Raw genomic sequence first — 20,944 nt, forward strand, 5'->3', positions numbered from 1 at the left:
TAAAGCAATTTATGCACTCGGCCGGAAGGCTATTAAACAAATCCTGCGCCACGCCCTTTAGGGTGGCCGGGAAGCATCTGCACCAAGTAGCGTCATCCACGCTTTGTAAGTACATAATGTTTCTGTATGAAGTAATATGCTCCTCTACGTTTCCCGTACCATCATACGCACCCACAAGTACACTCTTAACTTTTGCTGGTTGAGGGGCTGTTAGTATGTCTTGCGAAAACGAAGGCGGCTTATCTCCTAGAGTCAGCAAGCACATCTGCCAATCAATCGGTTGAGGCTGCGCGGACGGTCCAGCCAGGTAGGGTGCCTGGCCGAACGTCTGGCCATACGGCCCATAGTGTCCGAAGAACTGGGGACTTGGCTGCATCAACCCATTGAGAACTTGTGGGGGTTGATATTGTAACGGCTGAACTAGAATAGCTGTAGAAGTGCGAACAGCTTGACTTCTGCTGGAGATGGCCGTGTTGGTATGTTGGGAGAAAGATTGGTTAGAGAACTCATCCGCCATAGTTGGGGTAGAGGCCGTCTCAGAAAATGTGGCCCTCTCCCTTTTCTTGTGCCGAATGTAGTCCCTTGCGTCCTTGAAACGCTGTGACGGCTCAGGTTCCCCTCTTTTTGGCTGTCTGCCCCTCCCCCTAGCCGAATGGGTTTTCGCCAACAGACTAGAGAGATTGGTCCGTAGGACTCGGGGAGACCTACCGTGCGGCCTACGGAATGGGGTATTACCCGCATCAGTTGCATTGGTCTTATTGTGTGTTTTCTTGGAAGCACCTCCTCCCCCCTTCTGCTGTTTAGAGGCCGAGGCACGATGGCTGTCCAACTCTTGGCGAAGCTTAGTGAGCTCGGCCATCAGTGTGGCTGGAGTAACTGGAGGTTGTTTAGCCTCATGAAATGAGCTGAGGCGGTCAAAGACTGAGTGGAATGTATTGTAGTATGTAAGTCCTCTACAAATCCGTCCTCGCTTGGACGAGGACCAATATTAGGTGTCTGACCATCTATTGCCATAACGAACGAGCATCCCCACAGACGGCGCCAAATGTTTAGGGGTTTTTTGTGATCTCCTCGGATACTGGTCACGCTCTTCTGGCAATGAGACTCGGACACCTGCAAAATAACGAATATTCCTTTATCGGAATATTCGCCTCCGATGATCAAGTTAGAGATCGGGAAACGGAAAGTTTAGAGAGAGAAAGTAGAGAGAAGTTGGAGCTCTTTTAATGCTCTTTTTGATATTATGTCACAATCCACCCCTCCCATCATAAATGATTAGGGTATTTATAGGGGTGGAAACATGTGCCCCTTTAGGGTGTGTACCCTAGAATTCCGTGACGTGATTGGCTGTGCAATCAGAAAACGCCACGTGTCATGGGGGGCGCCATTTTGCGGCTTTCAAGGATATTTCTCGGGATTTGGGCCTGATGTAATAAAGACCTTTTCTCTTTACTGATTTCAGGTGCCTCTTTTGGGCATTTGACACATGTCATCCTCTCATAGGGACACGTGTCGCCCTCTCAATGGGACACGTGTCACTATGAGATTGGGTCACATACTTGGGGTTATTTTTACCCTAAACATAACCTGTAACGGAGGTAGTATATATTATACGGAGTATATAGTTGTGATTGTCATTTAAAATCAACAAAGTGATTTTGTTATAGTGGCTACAAAATTATTGTTATAAACTTATGCTACAATTTTTTTATTCCGTGTACTACGTATATTTTTATTTTCAATTAATTTCATTACTATTTTAGAGGTAAAATGGTGTTGAGTGGTATATATATAAAAGTATACATTAATAAATACCAAAATAACTTAGGATTGGGTTGCATCACTTACACTTTGGATATTACTCCGTATTACATAATTCATTAGTTCGTACAGTTTATCTTTGAGGTCCAATTTAATCAATGAAATATTTTTGCTATTAAAAAAAAATAATAAAAAATCCATAACCCTTTAAAGCCAAATTCAAGGGTAAAGGTAGCATTTTTTTTTTACTTTTTCCTTATGAACAGTGCAGTGACGGTTCTGCCCTTAAGCTATGCCTATTTTTTTTTTGCTCAAAATCCTTATGAACAGTGATTTGGCTTCCCTGCCCTTCTGCTTTTCATTTTTTTTTTCTCTCAAGACTACATTACGTATTTGAATGTTGATTTTAATTATTTTTATTTTTAAATACAAATTGTAGGTTGCACATGGAGGTGTTGGATGATGCTACAACTGTGAACACATTTCATGAAAGATAGAGATGATAGTTGATGTAATTTGGATGTGATTAGTGTAATTAGAATGCTTAGTTTAGGGTGTTTTGACCTTACAGGCTGGGTTGTAATTAGTTAGTTATATGGATTTCAATAAGAATTAGTTTGTAATTTAGAGTAGTTCAAAAGTGTTAGGTTGTTATTGCAATTTTTTTTTTGGTTTGCGTTTGGTTGTAATTGTAATTAGTTGTTGTGATTTTTTTTTTTGTAGTATTGTTTCCCATTGTAAATGAAATTTGTGTTTCGTTGGATTAATTTGTTACATGCAATTTAAGTAGAATGTTTGATTGCTTATATAAAAGTTTGGTTACTTTAGTTAGTGTAGGATGGTTAATTTAATGTTAATAGATTTTTTGCGAAATTGCAATTCTAATTGCTTAAGGTTAAAAAATTGGTTTAAGAAGGATTGTTGCATTGTAATATTAATTTGTGCTAAATTAAATTTAATTTGTTGTTTTACCAATCTTATTTTCAGTTAATATTGATTATTGAGTTCCAGGTTACATAGAATTAGTGTTGATATTTAGTTAGGACTTAGACAATTTTATTTGTTAGTGTCGAAATTGATGTGTCAAGTGGGCTTTATCTTATTGTCTGGCGGTTAAAAGGTTGTTACTTGGATACTACAGTGATCAGCTTAGCTCAATCTATTGTCCAGGAGATTTAAAGGTGTTTGCGCATGCTGCTTATTGTTGTGTTTGACGGTGTGAGTAATGATTCTTATTGCCTTTTAAGGAACTAACAAGGTTGGCAAGTTTAGTTGTGCAGTTCAGGGTTATATAAAGGGCCCTCTACGATTAAGTTATTATCATGACAACAAAGACAATAGAAATAAACTAGAAATACAGGGGGAGGGGTGTAGAAATAGGTAAGAAGCTTATTAGCTTATGTAATTTTAATGGTTTGTTGGTTCAAATTTTTACACATTAATTATATTATCTGCCTGATTTCTATCTAAAATTGCAGTGGATTGTACAAACAAAATATTGTATTACACCTTGACAGACAAACTTTGGACAGTATATGCAAAGATCATGATATATTTATTGATGGCCTATGGATTGTATTGTTTGGACTGGGATTTTTGACATATTGATGATGGAAGTAAATAGTGGCTGAAATATCTGTAGATGTAACTGTTGGTTGTGTTTGATGCTTTGGTTATGGATTTGAATGTCAAGGTTTAAATGAATTTGAGTATTATGAATTTGATGATAATGGGTTTAATTCAGCTCTGAAATTGAATATGTTGTTTTAACATGTTGATTTACACATTAAATATGCTACGGTTTGAATGCTATGCATTTGGTGATCATGGGTTGATTAAAATTACACTGTTTTGTTTTGGAGTGGCCTTTGACAGCTTTTAAAAAAAACGGACGCAGAAATTAGATTGTGTAATATTATGACTGAACAAATTTAGGTGTTTGTGTTTGCCTAGGGTGTGTTTTTATGTGATTGGTTGTGTTGATAAGAGGTTTAAGATTTTGTTGCCTTCTATTTTATTAAATTTGTTTGCAATATCTTACTGGTAGTTCATGGATTGTATTGTTTAGAACTAATTTTGTTTCGGTTTAGCTAGTGTTAGTGTTTGTAGATGTTGATTAATGATTTTAATAATTGTTGGGTGTTTAGTTTAGTCTAATTTAAATCTGTTCTGCTTTTTGGTGTAGGTTGTATACACGTGCTGTTGCTTGCTTGTATTGCAGAATCTGTTGTGAGTGTTTCTGATCACTTATTCATTTAGTTGTTTTATACATCATTGTTTAATATTTGTTTGGAGTTTTATGGTTCAGTTAGTTCTTTTCTTTTTAAAAAAAATATTTTTTCCCTACCTGAATATGTTGGTTTTCTAAATTAGTGTTGTGTGTTTTACACTTTGCTTGTTGCATGTTTGTATGGAACTGTGGTTGTTGATGTTATAAGGATGTTATTGGGGTGTCTGTTTTGTGTGGTTAGTTTATAGGGGTGTATGTTGTTGGAGGTTCGTTTATAAGGGTGTGTGCTGTCTATGGTTACAGTGACAAGCATGCTTTAGTTATAAGGGTGTATGTTGTTTGAGGTCACAGTAGGAGTAGCTTTTATTATGGATTTAGTGCATCCGTAGGTTCTGAAAGGATTTAAGGGGTGATGGGTGGGTTCCGTAGCTTGCTGTCGTGGTGCGTTGTAGCTATTTAGGTTCTGATTGAAATATTGGTTATGCACACAGGTGATGAGGCCAGAATCGTTGAAAGTTACCATTTCGTTTCAGTGCTGGCTGAATCAGGTTATTGGTTTCCTGAAGTTGGCAGCCCCTACTTATAGTTTGGCTGGTGTCACTGGGAATGCTGTGAACCTTACTTTGGTTAATAACTGTGTTCTTTCCCCTTACACTTTTGAGGGCGGTCCTGCTGTTACCCTTGATGCTTCTCGTGAGAATGCTGCTGAACAAGCCATTCGTTTCTTGCGTGCAGAACATGGTTTGCAGATATTTGATTTGAGTTCTGAGATCAAGTATAGGCTTGATCTTTGTGGTTTCTTGTATGAGATGAAGCGTATAGCTGTTGAGTCATTGAACAAGCCTTCACCCCCAGAAAAGAACAGGTGGCCTGTCCCACCAGTAAGGCCACATGGTGACAAGTTCATATGTATAGACTACATTGATGTGCTGCGTGTTGTTGCTGTTGCAACTAAGGCTAGGGTGTCTGCAATTGAAGTGGCTGAACTTGCTGCAGCAAAGTGGGTTTCTTGGTTGATAGTGTACCCTCCTGGTAGCATTGGGATGGAGTGTGTTTGTAGCCAAGTGGTAAGTACTTGTAAGGCTGCAAAGCAGGATGCTGCGAAGCGAGCTATTCAGTTTTTACATGTTTGCTACAATGTAGACATAATTGACTTGAACTATGGCAAGGGGGTCTATTCTGGTATCACGTGTGCCTTATATAGGGAGAGCTACATGTCGGTCAGGGAACGTGTCATTGGGAAGCAAGGGGATTTGCATCTAGTACCCTATATTGGTGGGGATGATTGCTCAACACCTCGTTCTGGGCATCATAAGATTCCAACTCCTGCATTGCTTCCAGCAGCTCCACGTAAGCCTAAGGCTTCACCTTCGTTTGGTGATCATGCTGCTCAGCGTGCTGTACCAGTTCCTGATGGTTTGTTTGTTCCGGTTCCTGATAATTTACAGGCAGTGTTTAAGCGGAGAAAGATGTAGTTTGATTTAGTAAGCTCCAAGTATCTTAATAGGCGCTTAGTAGTTTTCCAGTTTATGAGATTAGGCTTAGAGAGCATTATTTTGACTACCAGCCAACTGTTGTTGATTAGGTTAAGCCTGGTTTACTTTCTCTTGTAATGATGTGCCATGATATGTAATGCTATGTTTCAGGCAGGACCTTTTATTTCTATGTACTTTTGTTGGTTTAAATGAAATGAAATGTTGTTTGTTTGTTTAATGTAGTTATGCATTCGTGTTTGTCTATTATTAGCCTAACTTTATATCTTGTTTAGTGTTCTTTTTACTTGCCTTGATGATTCTAATCCTGTAATGTGTTGCAGCATACAGGATATGTGAGTTTGTAGCATTGCATCTTATTGGCCTTGTGACTTCTGAAATGGGTATGTGTTAAGCCTGTTGAAAAGTGGAGCACCTTTGCAGCATTTTAAAAATAGGAAATAGTTACTATGTTTATTAAATGAGGCAATTGTTTGTAAGTAGCCAGTGCAGTGTATATTGTTGGTTCTTATATACCTTGGAAAACCATCATAGATACTTTACAAGATCGTGGGAATGGTGTGAGGCAGCGAGCTAGCAAGCGATCACGTGCTATTAGTGCGCTTTTGGAGACCGATGCAAACAGGTTCATATAGGTTATTAACGATGTGTCTTTTATTGTTGGATGTTTACCTGTTGGTAGAATGTGGCTGTTAGTTTAGCAAGGTGGTAGCTGATTATGCAAAATAAATAAGTAGGGCTAGTGGTGAAACTGTAGGAGTTGGTGGAAATGCTGCAAAAATAACATGTAAAAGTGGTTGACAGACTAAGGCAGGGTCAAAGGCAAAAAATCTAAACATACTTCTATGGAAATAGATGGTGAGCATTTCTACCCAATCTATTCTTGAGTTGAATATGATTGTATTTTTATTACTTCATTGTTCTTAGAATATCATAGTGCATTCCTAAACATGCTTTGTTAGGGTTTATTACAGATATGTTTGTAGATAGTGGAAATTATGTGAGACAACGTGCTAGCAAACGTTCACGTGCAGTTGGGGTGCTATCAGGTGTAAATAAAAACAGGTTGGAGTAGGTTTTTAAGAGTGTGCTTCTGTTATTGGATGTAACTTTATGATTTTGAATTAAGTGCTGCCACTGATAATAGTGCTAAGAAAGGACAACTACCCAGCAGTGAGATTAAGGGAAAGCTAGCTACAGCACAGAAGCAGCACCCTCGACAAAAAGATAGTAAGCATGTTGTTTTCACATTACTTGTAAATATGTTGTGAAATGTCTATGGTATTTGACGTTTGTTTTGAACACAGAGGGGTTCATAGTTGCTGTTACTTATTCAGAGCAAATAAATGGACTTTCAAAAATCAATTCGATTAGGTTGGAACAACTTCATTTTTGTTGTTTGTTGGTGTAGAGTATAATTATACCATACTTACTAAGTTGTCCATGCTTGTGTGTTTAGTGAAGTCGATGAAAGTAGTGCACAGGGAGCGCGAAGGAATAGTCAGAAAAAAAAGGAGTCTAAGCCTAAAATTCCAAGGGTGCCTAAAGTTCCTGCTCCAAAAAAAAAAAAAGAGTAAGCCTGTATTGATTAGTTGATTTTTTTGCTGGTCCAGGTATTTTGTGTAGTGTATGATTTTTAGAGTTGGTTATACAGCTGAACCATCTGCTGTTATTGGTCAACCTCTTCCATTGGCTCCCTTACAGTTGGAGGTTGCACATTATTGTCCTAAGTGCAGGGCAAAGAAGTTTCAATTTGAATGGCTCCATTTTTGTTGTGGGAATGGAAGTATTCAAATTGCTACAAATTCCTTGCCTGTTGAACTTCATCGGCTCTTTACATCTCAGGATGAGGATGCATTGCATTTCAGACAATATGTTCGCATGTACAATAATTTATTTGCATTCTGCTCTCATGGTGGTGACTATAATGCAAAGACTGAAAAAGGAATTTATGTGTTTTTATTACATGGTCAGATTTACAACAACTTACCTGATCTGTTACCAGAAAATGCAAAGGCTAAGTACTTGCAGCTATATTTTTATGATGCGCAGTTTGAAGCTAAGCATAGAACAAAAAATTTTCCATGAAGTGAGAAGAGATATAGTTGACATTCTGATGCGTGTCACAATGCAAACCCATATGCTCGGTTTTTCAGATCGTTAAGTGAGTTAACCATTACTCATTCGATGAAGATAGCTATTAATCAGAGCACGGTATTAGACCAGCGTATGTATAATGCTCCATCAACTGATGAAGTAGCAGCTATATGGCCAGATAGCATGGCCAGATAGCATGATCCTCATCGGATATATCATTATTATGGATGATATGACCCATTACAATATCCTCTTTTATTCCCATATGGTGAATGTGGGTGGACTCAGGGTATGCGGAAGATTTATAATAATTCAGTGCAGGAGGGTTTAATGGATGTTGACCCTATTGCTTCGTGTGCTGTGCATTCAAAAGAGACTTTCATAGAAGAGGAAGCAAAACGTGAGTAATTAACTAAGCACATAACTTAGCCAGTTGAATGCATTATGACTGCATGTTTGCATATGGAGTTTAATTTGTCATTTTATTTTAACGAACAGGTGCAGCAGATTCCTCAGGGAGCTCAAAAAGGCATATTTCTCCCAGGGAATACTATTGTTATAAGCTGCAGATTAGGCCAGGGAATATGCTCCTTCGTGGAGGCCGGTGCTTTCAGCAGTACATTGTTGATATGTATGTGAAGATTGAAAATACAAGGCTTGATTTTTTTAGTAATAATCAGCAAACAATCCGTGCAGATTTGTATCAAGGAATTTTGGATACTGTTGAGGATGGGGAGAAAAGTGCTAGCAATGTTGGCCGACGTGTTATTTTACCACCCACCTTTATTGGTGGACCTCGTGATATGAAGAAGCGATACTTAAACGCTATGGCTCTTGTGCAGCGATTTGGCAAGCCGGATCTCTTTGTGACTATGACTTGTAATGCTAAATGGCCAGAAATTACAGCTAAGCTACCTGAGGGAGAAGTAGCAGTTGATCGTCCATACGTCATTGCTCGTGTTTTTAGGGCCAAGTTAATTACTCTGAAAAAAGATAACAGAAGAAAGAGTTTTTGGCAAGGTGGCAGCTATGGTGTATGTTGTTGAGTTCCAGAAAAGAGGCTTGCCCCATGCTCACTTTCTTATTATCTCGGAAAATGGGTATAAACTTGCTCGTCCTTCAGATTATGATAAGTTTGTAAGTGCAGAAATCCCTTCAGCTGATTGTCCAGAATTGCGTAAAATCATCCTCAAGCACATGATGCATGGCCCTTGTGGTACTTTGCATCCTAAATGTGGATGCATGAAGAAGAAACTTGGAGATGAAATTGTTTGTAAATATAATTATCCTAAATTTTATTTAGAAGAGACTATTACTAATGAAGATGGCTTTCCATTGTATAAAAGACGGAATACAGGCAAACATGTAAGAATACGTGGAGCTACTCTTGATAACCGATGGGTTATTCCTTATAATCCATATTTATCAATGTTGTTTGATTGTCATCTTAATGTTGAAGTATGTTCCACTATTCAAGCAGTAAAGTATCTTTATAAATATGTTTATCAGGGTCATGATAGGGTGTCTTTCAGTATTAGTGGGGAAAATAATCAGGGTGTTGATGAGATTGAGAATTTCCAAGCTGGTAGATGGGTTTCTCCGTATGAAGCAGCTTGGAGAATATTTGGTTTTGACCTATTTGAAATGACTCCATCTGTTATGGTGCTACCAGTTCATTTAATTTGCCTAATATGCAGACTATCTACCTGAGGTCTCATGAAAATCTTGATTTAGTCATTCAAAATGAAAAAAGAAGTCAAACTGCTTTAACATAATTTTTTTAGCTTAAATGCACGCATTACCGGGGGTACAGGATTACGATACATTGAAGTAATTTCAGAGTATAGGTGGGATAGTAGCAAGAAGGTATGGGTCAAAAGAAGTTACAAATAAAAGAATGTTGGCCGGATGGTTTTTCTGGTTCCTGCAGAAGGAGAACATTTTTTTTTTTGCGCTTGTTGCTTGGTAAAATTGTTAGTCCTGTCTCATTTGAACATCTTAGGACTGTTAATGGAGTTCTGTATCCTACATTCCAAGAAGCTCCAATAAGGCAGGGTTTGTTCCAGGAAGACAATGCCACTACTCCTTGTTTGGAAGAGGCAGCAGAAGCACAGATGCCTTCAGCAATGCGCTAGCTTTTTGCAACGCTGCTCATATTTTGCCAGCCAAGTAATCCACCTGCACTTTGGGATCGCTTCTATGGTTCTTTATCTGAAGATTTTAAGCATAAGTATCTGAACTACGATGCTGAAGTCATGAGGTTAATGTCAGGGAGGTTGAAGGCAGTTTAGAAGCCATGGGCAGGTCATTGGAAAATTTTGGGCTGAACTATTTGATAGAGGGAATAGATGATAAAATACGTGTCACAAAAGATATTCAAGATGCTTTACAAGCACCCATCCCTCCAGAATGCCTTGATTGTCGAGATAAATTAAATGGAGCTCAAGCAAATGCATTTAACAATAAAATATGTCATGTCCAAGATGGCAAGCCTGGGTGTTTCTTTGTGGATGGACCAGGTGGAACTGGAAAAACTTTCTTGTATAATGCCTTGTATGCTGAGGTTCGCTCATCAGGGAAAATAGTTCTGCTAACAGCAGCCTCAGGCATAGCAGCTTCTAACATTCCTTCTGGGAGGACAACACATTCTAGGTTTAAAATACCCCTGGATTATGAGGTATCTTTGGTTTGTGATGTTCCAAAGCAAGGGAGTTTGGCTGCTTTGATAAAGGAAGCTGCTCTTATCATATGGGATGAAGCTTCCATGGCACGTAGAGAAAATATTGAATCCCTAGATTTGTTGCTGAGGGATTTATGCAATCCTAACATGCCTTTTGGTGGAAAAGTGGGTGTTTTTGGAGGAGATTTTAGGCAAGTTTTGCCTATTTTGCCTCGCCGAACACAAAAAGAGGCTGTTGGTGTAAGTGTGGTTAGAACTTATATCTGGCCTCTTCTAATTAAATTCAGATTAACAGAGAACATCAGAGCTAAAGAAGACCCTGTTTATTAATCATTCCTCCTTTCTCTTGGCAATGGACAGTTGCAGTCAGTGGAAAATTCTTATGTCCAACTTCCACAACATATAATTTGATATTATTCACCTGATGAGGATCCTGTTTCTATATTAGCTGCAACTATATTTCCTGAAATTAAACTTCCAGAGTTTGATAGCAGCATATTCAATGAAAGAGCAATCATCACACCTATGAATGAAGATGTTGATGTCATAAATGAGCATATGATTAGTATGTTCCCTGGCATATCTACTACATATGTAAGCTATGGCTCAGTTCTTGATGATAATTGCAGATTATATCCTACAGAATTCTTGAATTCGTTGTGTCCTGGGGGGATGAGTCTTCACAAGCTTGAGCTGAAAATAGGCAGCCCTGTTATTTTTTTGCGCAATTTGGCGCCGTCTAAAGGCATGTGCAATGGAACTCGCCTCATTTGTAGGCGATTTCTACCCAATTCTATTATGTGTGAAATATCATCAGGCCATTATAAAGGCACATTTTATTTTGTGCCTCGAGTGAATTTAAGGCCTTCAGCTTCTTCTAAATATCCCTTTTCATTTGAGCGCATACAATTTCTATTGAAGTTAAGTTATGCAATGATAGTCAACAAGTCTCAAGATCAAACACTAAATCGAGTGTTAGTGTATCTTCCACACCCATGCTTTTCACATGGGCAACTATATGTTGCTCTTTCACGTGCTAAACGATCTGCAATGGTCACTGTATATACACCCCAGCCACCAGCTACTGTTCCCAAATCAAGTGTAAAGAATATTGTGTCATATGATGTTTTGCAATTGGCAAATATTATTGAAGGGTCATTTTCCAGGTAAGTTACATGCATCATCATTGCTACTGAATGTTTAAATTGAGGCATTTCATTTATTGATTGGTATGTTGTTTTTTATATTTGATTTGACCTACCTTTGTTTTGCAGCCACTATGAAGATCAGATTGTAAAGGTGTTCTGTTGTGCTACAACATTGACTTCTGCAAATTGAATTTGTTATGGTTGCTGCTTTTTTTGCAAGAAATGTCACATGTTTTGTACATTTCTATAATTAGTAGAAAGCTTAGGTTATATTTGCAGATACATAACAGGTGGTTGGCATATGTATTTGCCAAAGTTTTCATTATATTTAAATTAACATTTAAAACTCGGTGTTATATTTAATCATCTTGGTTTTATATATTATTGTGTGTTCGTATCGTTCAAATATACATAGTATATATATAGAAATCATATAAATGTGTAATGCATTGCTATATTACTTTATTTTTATAAAGCGAAACAGACAAAACAAAAAAAAAGGACTCTTTTAAATAGAGCTTGTAGCTTCAAATTTCAAAATAGAAGTCAAAGTCACAATACTCATATATCTAAATTTAGTTGTTTACAGCTATGTTACTTGTATTAATGTACAACCATAGGTTAAAGAAGCTTACTATTATCCAGGTAAAGTGAAGACAACTTAATATCCAGTAGACATTACACAATTTTGTTCTTCTGACCAATCACTATGTTACAGCAGTATAATTAAGCCAGTTTGAAGGCTTTCCTTCTTCTATTTAAGGATCATTTCTCTAAGTTCAAGCGTACTCCTGGGTTCCCTTTTAGAAGAAAGCTTCTTTGCAAATTATTCTTTCTGATATCCAACTGCAAAGGTCAGTGCATTAATAGTTGGATTCTCACATTCTATTTCTGCTTATTTAATGTTAATTTGCATTTATTGATATTCTGTGTTAGATTAAATTTGCTATAATGTCTTAATATGTATGGTTGTTGATGTGTTCTACAATGTGTAGCAGAATTGTAAGGTTACATTTAATTCTCTGTTTACACACATAATACATCTTACCTGAACTTTCTTTACTATGCGTTGCACATAATAGCAAGCTATATTTAATATCCTTAAGCATGATATATATATTTGGGTGCTTGTGATGTATTAACCTGTTGTAGGGTGTATCTAGCTATGGTTATCTGTATTTATTGTATTAGATCTGCTGTGCACCTTTGTTAGTTAACATTGACTTCAGCAGCACTTTTAAAAGTATTAGGTTTAATTGTCCTACATTTGTTAGTGCTGCATCATTGCTTCTTTTTTGCCGAGTTACTATGATATTAGACTTTAGATGCTTTTTAAACATGCATCTGTGCTATATTAGGTCTAACATTGTTAGGTTAGGGGAAGCTAATTTCAGGAACTTTAAACAAAATTAATTTATTTGTACTCTATAATAACTTGTACTTAGTAGCATGCTATATTTAATGTTTTTTTAATAATGGTGGATACATCTAAGTGCTCACCATGTTACTGCTTACTGTAAAATATTTGCTCTTATGCCTGCTTATGTTGTTCAAGATATGTTATGAATCTTGTTATTTAAGACTAATTGCAACAGCAGACATTCTTGGCCACAATATTATTGCATTAGACTTATGATATGTTCATTAATGTTTTGATTATTGCTTAATTATAATAGCCACCTTATAATGCTGTTTTGTAAATGTCACTTTATGATAGATGAAGCCTCAGTATGTTCCTTTAGACAAGCTAACTCCCAAATCTAAGAGATACAAAATCAGGTTAGAGTCAAGGAAAAGTCTCCTGCAAAATACCCTGAAAACAAAAAAGCTTTCCAAAAGCTTGTATTTGAAGATGATGAGGTATAGTACTATGATGATACACATTTTATAGTGCCAGTTTAAATTTATTTCTATTAATGTCCATTTTTTATAATTGTATAGGGTAACAAGATCAGGGGTACTTTGTTTGATGATTAAATAGAAAATTTCCAGCATATACTTGAACATGAGAAGGAGTATATCATATCGGATGCACCTGTACGAAACACGAATCCTATGTATCGTCATAAAGAAGGTGACTACTACTTGTTGTTTGGAGGATCAACTGCAATTACGTCACTCAATCATAATACTGGTCCTGTGTTGCCAAACTACATTCCTATTGCTGAAGTACCTCCAACAAGTAGTTCTGATGATCGTTTTGGTAAACTTGACTTTGTGCATTGCTTTATCTAATGTAGTTACCCTATTAAATTTTCATTAATTTGATATTTTTTATACAGACATTCTTGGAGTGGTGGTCTATTTGGAAGACACTAAAACGAAGAAAACTGCTGGTGGCTATGAATTTGATGTGCGCGATGTTATTGTTGTTGATGATAGTGTGCAAAAGTGAGTTTCCACCATTATATATATACATATTAGATGTCTTTTGTCTGCCCGTTTATAACAATGGCATCTTATTGCATCTGCAGGGTTGGTGATGGCCTTGTGATTTCTTTATATGGAGAACTTGCTACTAAAGACTGTGCTCACCTAACAGGTTGATGTGAATCTTTCATGACGATGAGCTTCCGGCACTTGCTGCCAGCAACTCACACTGGTTTGATTCTCTCCTCCTGTTATTCTCTAGCTTGGTAAACTATATGTATGCTTTACCTCATATTTTATGATTCAGGGTTCTCTTTGTCATCATCCATGTCAACAACCATAGACATTAACCCCACTGGTCCAGAAGTGAATGCATTAAAGGCTTGTTAAGTTTATATACTGTGTGCATTAAATAGGTTTTTGGGTTATATGATTGCTACTTAGTATTTGTTTCATTTGATATAGGCGATTAGAGAATTAGGATCGTGTTTCTGATCACATGGGACATCATCTATCACTTAGGGACGGAAGCAGTTCTGATGTTATTATGCCTGTTAAGGATGTGACCAAGAAAACAGTAATTATGCTTACTCTTATTGTATTTATAATTTAATTGTTTAAAGAAACTTACATACTTATTGTTGTTTGCAGTCATCCACAGCTACTGCTTATGAATGCCACTGGATTAAGGTTACAATTCCGATGCTAAGCAGGAAGATGTGAATGCCTACATTGGATGCAATGGCTGCAGGAAGCGCTGTGATAATGTGGACACTGTCAAGTTTTATTGTGATGTATGCAGTGCTTAGGGCATTGCAAAAAAGAGGTATATGGTCTAAATCATTAACCATTTGTTTAGTAGTGCTTTATATAATTAATTGGATATGTTTCTTTTTTAGGGTTAGTGCTAGCTTCACTGCATTAGATGACACTGGTGGTCTCCGTTTGATTGCATATGGAAAGCAATGCGAGACATTACTTGGTGTTAAAGATACAGAACTCATACAGAAGAAAGTAGAGAATTTTATGCAAATCTTGGAGATATTGTTGCTACATTACATTGTTATATTGAATTTCATTGTAAATTATCTGCAAGCTAATTAACGACTGTGGTGCTAAATGCAGATGACAGAGTGGCCTGAGTTTGAGACGATAGCAGCTGGTTTGAGAGAAAAACCACTTAAACTTGAGGTGGGTCCGACTGGTGCAATTAAGAGGGTAGGCTATCTGAAATGGGTTGTGAAATCTGTTTTGCTGGAGTGATCTTCCAAGTGGCTAGACATTGGGCTTCTGGTAGGAACACGATTTTTTGGAATCGACCACTTGGTCATTTTGGATGTGTTCCTACTTGACACCTTTTGCAACAATATGATATTTTCAGCCCTTATTTCATGTCCTTGCCTATCACCTAACTAATTTCTGATTTTGAACTACTTTAATTATGCTATTTGGTTGTCTTTTGGATTGTGCTAAGTTGCTTTTGTACATTTATAAGTACCTAGGCTTTTGATTGACAATGTGCTATCTGATAACTGTTCTGTTTTAGAAAAGCTCATCATGACTTATGCTAATATAATGTCCATTTTATGGGTCTAAACAATGCTTTTATTTATCAATGTCACATGATCTGAACTGCTATTATATTAGCCTTGAGAATTTAAATTACCATTTATTTCTGAAACAATGTATTTTTAAGCTGCTATAATCTAAGTGCATATTTCACAGTAAACAGCTAAATTGCATTACTTTAAACTCATGAATCCATACCGTACTACATTAATTTCCTAAATTAACACTCACTACAACATAAAGTTCAACATAATCTACCAACACTCAACCATAATTCCTTAGTTTATTACATCAGAGATATATGTTGCCATACACTACCTTATGCTAACCTAAAAGCTTCACCAAAACCAGTAGTTAACACTTACTGTTTCATTGTCTTCTGAAACTTTATCTTCTCTGGCTTTTGAATCTTGATCATGATTAACTGTCGCTGAGTTCACATCACCTCTAGCTTGCACAACCTCTTTAGTTACTTCTGCTATGCATATTGAGGTTTGGCTTGGATCAACCAATGATGCAGCATTATGAGGATCACCCTGAGTAGCTTTCATAATCCTTTTCCCTTTTTAAAGCAGCTTGAGTTCAGCAATCTCATGTTTAACTTCATCCAATTGCATCTCTATATCTATTATTCTTTTTTCAACATCTAAGCAAATAGTTCTTGCATTTGATAGCTGACCTTGTAGATGAATTTCTGTATGTAGAAGTTCGTGGAGCTTAGCTTCTACATTGCGTTTCTGGCTAGCAGAATTTTGCTTACCCACTACAGACATTTGCTTTTCAGCCATATCAAGAACATATATTGAGGGAAAACAAAAGTCTACCAAGCCTAAATAACATTTATATAGAGGACACACCTCTTATTCAAAAGGCATCATATATTTATGACCCATTAATATATCAAAGAATCATTCAAAAGTAGCAAACAGAACAGCCTATTATTTTAATGGTAAATGATAGCATGCCAGCTACAAGAGTGTTACACATTACAGTTTCAATAAAGTTGGTTTCTACTCAAGTTGTCACCTATCATTTCACAAAATAGCATTTGATAATGCAAAAAAGCATAACATTATACAGTGTATAGCCAAGAAAGCTACCAATTAATAGCGCGTACCAATATAGATACCTGAACCTCAAAGAAAACAAACAATCATACTTTGTAATGCAGACAAACTCAAATTATACTATATCAAAGAGGTTTTTTAGAAATACTAAGTTAGCTTTAATTAGGCTATTTTTTTGGCTTTTCTAAAATTCTTCGCTAAATGTGGCTTATTTACAATGTCAGTGATATCAGTGTTCTGCAAACTTTTAAATCCCTAATTGTAACAAAAGGACTCATGGATGAGATAAATTCTTGTAAATAAGTTACTTTATACTTATAGTCTCCAAATTAAGCTTGCATGCCATGCTCTTGGACTGTTACATTGCTGCCTATGATATGGGAATTCAAGTTCTCTTGCAGCCTAAGTTAGTATATTTAGGATACCAAGCAAGATATTTTATCTGTATTAAAATACAACACTCAGTTACAATCAGATAGGCTTAGCTCTTGATGAACTAGGATTCTAAAAATACAGTTTCACATATTAAATGGCTTGGCTGTGTAAATGGATTCATAAGCTCATTATCTAGGAGACAAGGCACAGTTTTTCAGCTACAGAATCATGCCAATGTAGTCTAGCCACATTTACTTAAAGCTTAGTGACATACCATTTACGAAATATTTACATAAGTTTACAATCCACAAAAAATCATACCAAAATTATCTTATTACAGCATAGATCAAAGTCATTTTTGATCACTTAACATACTTTTTACCATTCAAGGTAATTCAAAATTCCACAAAAAACACAATACAAGTAGGACCAATAAATAACCCAACATATATATATATATATATATATATATATATATATATATATATATATATATATATATATATATATATATATATATATATATATATATATATATATATATATATATATTATTTGCCAGCCTTTAAATTCCATACATAATTATTTACAGACAAAATTAAGTTCCCATCAACCTCTTTCAAAGACCCTACTTAATCATAGACATTCAATGTTTAGTTACAAAAACTTTATCAAAATAAATAAAGACCAAATTTTTCATACTATTTAACAATTATATGGCCTTTAAATTAATATATACTATAATAATATGATAAGCTTAAATATTCTGATTAATCAGAACCAAACCCACAAGCATCACTGTCAGAGCGAGACATTTCAGGGGAGTGATAGTGGTATGGATAGCCAATATCTTCTTCTGATTCATCATTGAACCATGAATCTTCCTCCTTCTCATGCTGCTCCTCTTCATTTTCCTCCTCTCCTTCCTCATCTGACTCTCTTTCTTGATTAGCCTCGGGTTGTTGCTGTTCCTGCGCCACCAAGTCAGTATTTTCCACAGGACCAATAGGCTGTTGTTGCACTTGTGCAGCTTGGAAAACAATTGTAGCCTCTATGACTTCCTTCACGTGCGGATCTTCATCGCTGATTTCCATATCAGTTTCACCTCCTTCGATACCATCACCCACGATTTCTTTTCCTTTGCTTGATTCCCCTTTGCATTTAGATGGCTCCCCTTTGAAGCCTACAACTCTCCTCATCCTGACTGGTTCATCAGCATCGCTGTCGCTGTCTACTTGAATAGGAATGTTGCAATTGCTTCCAACTCGAGGCGTCTTCCTGTTTCTCTTCATTTGTTCAACCTCCTCACACTTCTCCAATTGTTTATCAACCTCCTCCATTTCCTTCATTAGCTTTTCCATTTTGTTTGTAGCATCTAGGCGAATGTTAGAGTAGGCTGTGAGTTCACCCTGAAGATTATCCTTCATTTTGATCAAAACTTTCTTGTATCTAGCATAAACTGAAGGTTTTTCGCCATTGTCAGCCATCGCAGAACAAGGATGATTATCTATGGATGGTAGAGGGAAGGGATTTCAAAGAAAGATTTTTAGTTTTCCTAAATTCAGACTTACTTCTTACTCTTATGCAAATCAGACCGTCAAATTTATAGATGTTTTTTTTAATTGTCAATGATAGCATGCAAAAGATGAAGAGTTACATTGCTTGACATGTTGCACGCTCACCGAGGAAACATTTAAGTGTTAAGGGACTTTTGAAGCTATTGGTGATGTATATAAGTGATTCATACCATATTAGAATGTATCCGTATGTGAACAATTTTTTAAAATAAGAAAAGTAATTACCAAAATGTTAATAATTAAAATTGAAATGGTAATAATATTTGTTTCATTATCATGTAATAATCAATGTATCTACATGATAGTTATAAGGTTTTTATAGCCAAAATTTAAGAGTTAAGTGACTTTTTTTTTTTGTCTATAAAAACACAACAAAAAAAGAACTAGTTTACTGCTTTTCCTTGTGAACAGTTGATAAGTCTATTATATATATATGTTTATCTCCCGTCCCACGGTCATTTATATGCATATTTGAGCTCTACGGAGCTATTTTTATTACTAATATACGTTTTCTAGTGTTTTTGTAGAGTTGGTATTATTTTGTTGGAATTTGCAGATTTATGACAATTCCCGAGCTTATTAAACCACTACGAAGATACTGGAGTTTGATCGTATTTCATGACCGTATTTTTGAAGCTCAAGGCCGTGCTGAATAAATTAGTTCGTTGATTAAGGGTTCGATTTGGGAAAGGATTAACTTTACAAGCTACCCATTAAAGTGCTAGTCCAAATAGAGTAATCAAAGATTAGGCTTAAGCTTGGGCCCAAAGTGAAAAGAAGCCCGGAACTAAAGTCAGCAGCTTGGGCGTGAAGGAAGCGGGCCTGATCGGGCAGCCCAACGCTCGATCGGGCGAGTATGCTACTTGAATGTTGCTTTGTCGGTTTGTTTGGGCCTTTATTGTGGAAAGCCTAATAGCTTTGTTAATTATAAAAGGGGGTAGTACGTAGGCTTTTCTTGAGTTTTTTAGCTCTAGTGGAATTTGAGAGTTTATGTTAGGAGTTGACTTTAGTTTTTACTTTCTAATATTGACGGAACTTTTGATGTTTGTTTTTCATAGTTTAGCTTATTTAGTTTCCTCCAGTTTTTCGTGACGATTGTTTTCATTATTGGTATTATTGATTTTTGCTTCTTTGTTTTTATTATAGTTTAACTCGTTTGCTTTCATGTTAGTTTTTATATTATTATTTTCTTTAATCTCTTGTTCTTGCTTTTAATCATGGTTATTTTAATCGCTTTATTTAGTTTAGATTTAATTATGTCCGAGTAGATTTTTTTCTAGGGTTTGTGGGGATCCATAAATAATATGAAGGGGTAATTTATTATTGTTAATTGTCAATGCTAGATTAATTTCCTATTGATTCATTTAATGCTCTGCAACTAGATTAGCACTGGTTTAATTGTATGAGTTAAGCAATATTGATTCGAGATTCGAGAGATGAGAATTGATATTTAGGCCTAGTTTCAATAGGCAGGTTAATTTATAAATGGTTAAGTCGAGATTCTAGAGATGAGATTTAATACCGCACTACTACAAAAAAGAAGAGACCGGTTGAAAAAGGCCAAAGAGACTACTTTCGAGGCGGTCTCTAGCTCAGTGTTCTCTTTAGCTAAGAGACCGCTTGTAAAGAGGCGGTCTTAAGTTGCTATACCAGAGACCGCTTTTCTGACAAAAACGGTCTCTTCGGGTGGTTGATATTTTGAAATTGTAGAAGCATAAGAGACCGTTTTTGTCAGAAAAGTGGTCTCTTGTACACCAAACTAAGACCACTTTTTTTACTTAGGCGGTCTCTCTTTATGAAATAACTTTGACCACTTTCTTAGTTAGGGGGTCTCTCTTTTTTTTAATAAAGAATATATAGCGTTTGTGTAAAGACCATGCATGTATGATAACCGATCTCAAATGGGTAATTTTTTTTTTTAAATTTTTTTTTTCTTTCGAATAATCAAATTTTTAAATCCTAGCTACCTGCATGTTGCATTAAATTTCTGCGCCAAATGATTTTTTTTTTTTTTTTTTTTTTTTTTTTTTTTTTTTTTTTTTTAATCCAACCTGTAATCACCAAAAAGAATCATGTATATATATCCTGCTCAATATTATTAAATTGCACCAAAAATAATCCTTGAACCTGCTAATATATTATATACAAATAGCATTCAAATATATACTTCCTCCGTTTTCTTTTACTTGCAACACACCATTTAAGCATGCAGTTTTAGGAGATGATTAGTGAGGGTAAACGAGCGATTTTATCAATATAATTTTTACACGAACATTAGAATAGGGTTAAGTATCATTTGTAAAAATTGTAATGAAAAATTTGTCCGTTTACATTACATAAACCCGACCTCAAAACACGTGCCACAAGACTGTGTTGCAAGTAAAAGAAAAAGGAGGAAGTATATAATATACAAATAAATGTGTACTCCAAAATAGAAGGCATATATATATATATATATATATATATATATATATATATATATATATATATATATATGTATCTATATATATACATATATATATATATATATATATACATATATATATATATGTATGTATATATATGCCTCATAATATA

General features: G+C 35.8%; 3 protein-coding genes across 3 annotated transcripts; all 3 read left to right on the top strand.

Annotated features, from left to right (window-relative positions):
- Positions 1-7,872: 7,872 nt before the first annotated feature.
- Positions 7,873-9,872, top strand: LOC145607195 (uncharacterized). The gene is made up of 4 exons (XM_081662931.1): positions 7,873-7,981; positions 8,080-8,540; positions 8,635-9,243; positions 9,747-9,872. Exons 1-4 carry the CDS (start codon positions 7,873-7,875, stop codon positions 9,870-9,872), a joined length of 1,305 nt encoding a protein of 434 aa, XP_081519057.1.
- A 5-nt stretch (positions 9,873-9,877) lies between these two features.
- LOC145607197 (uncharacterized) lies at positions 9,878-10,591 on the top strand. The gene has a single exon (XM_081662932.1). It carries the CDS (start codon positions 9,878-9,880, stop codon positions 10,589-10,591), a length of 714 nt encoding a protein of 237 aa, XP_081519058.1.
- Positions 10,592-10,613: 22 nt separating this feature from the next.
- LOC145607198 (uncharacterized) lies at positions 10,614-11,599 on the top strand. Its single transcript, XM_081662933.1, has 3 exons — positions 10,614-10,626; positions 10,710-11,427; positions 11,536-11,599. Exons 1-3 carry the CDS (start codon positions 10,614-10,616, stop codon positions 11,597-11,599), a joined length of 795 nt encoding a protein of 264 aa, XP_081519059.1.
- The last annotated feature ends 9,345 nt before the right edge of the window (positions 11,600-20,944 follow it).

This window comes from Chenopodium album, chromosome 23, assembly GCF_948465745.1.
Source record: "Chenopodium album chromosome 23, dcCheAlbu1.1, whole genome shotgun sequence".
In the NCBI taxonomy this organism is placed as follows: Eukaryota; Viridiplantae; Streptophyta; class Magnoliopsida; order Caryophyllales; family Amaranthaceae; genus Chenopodium; species Chenopodium album.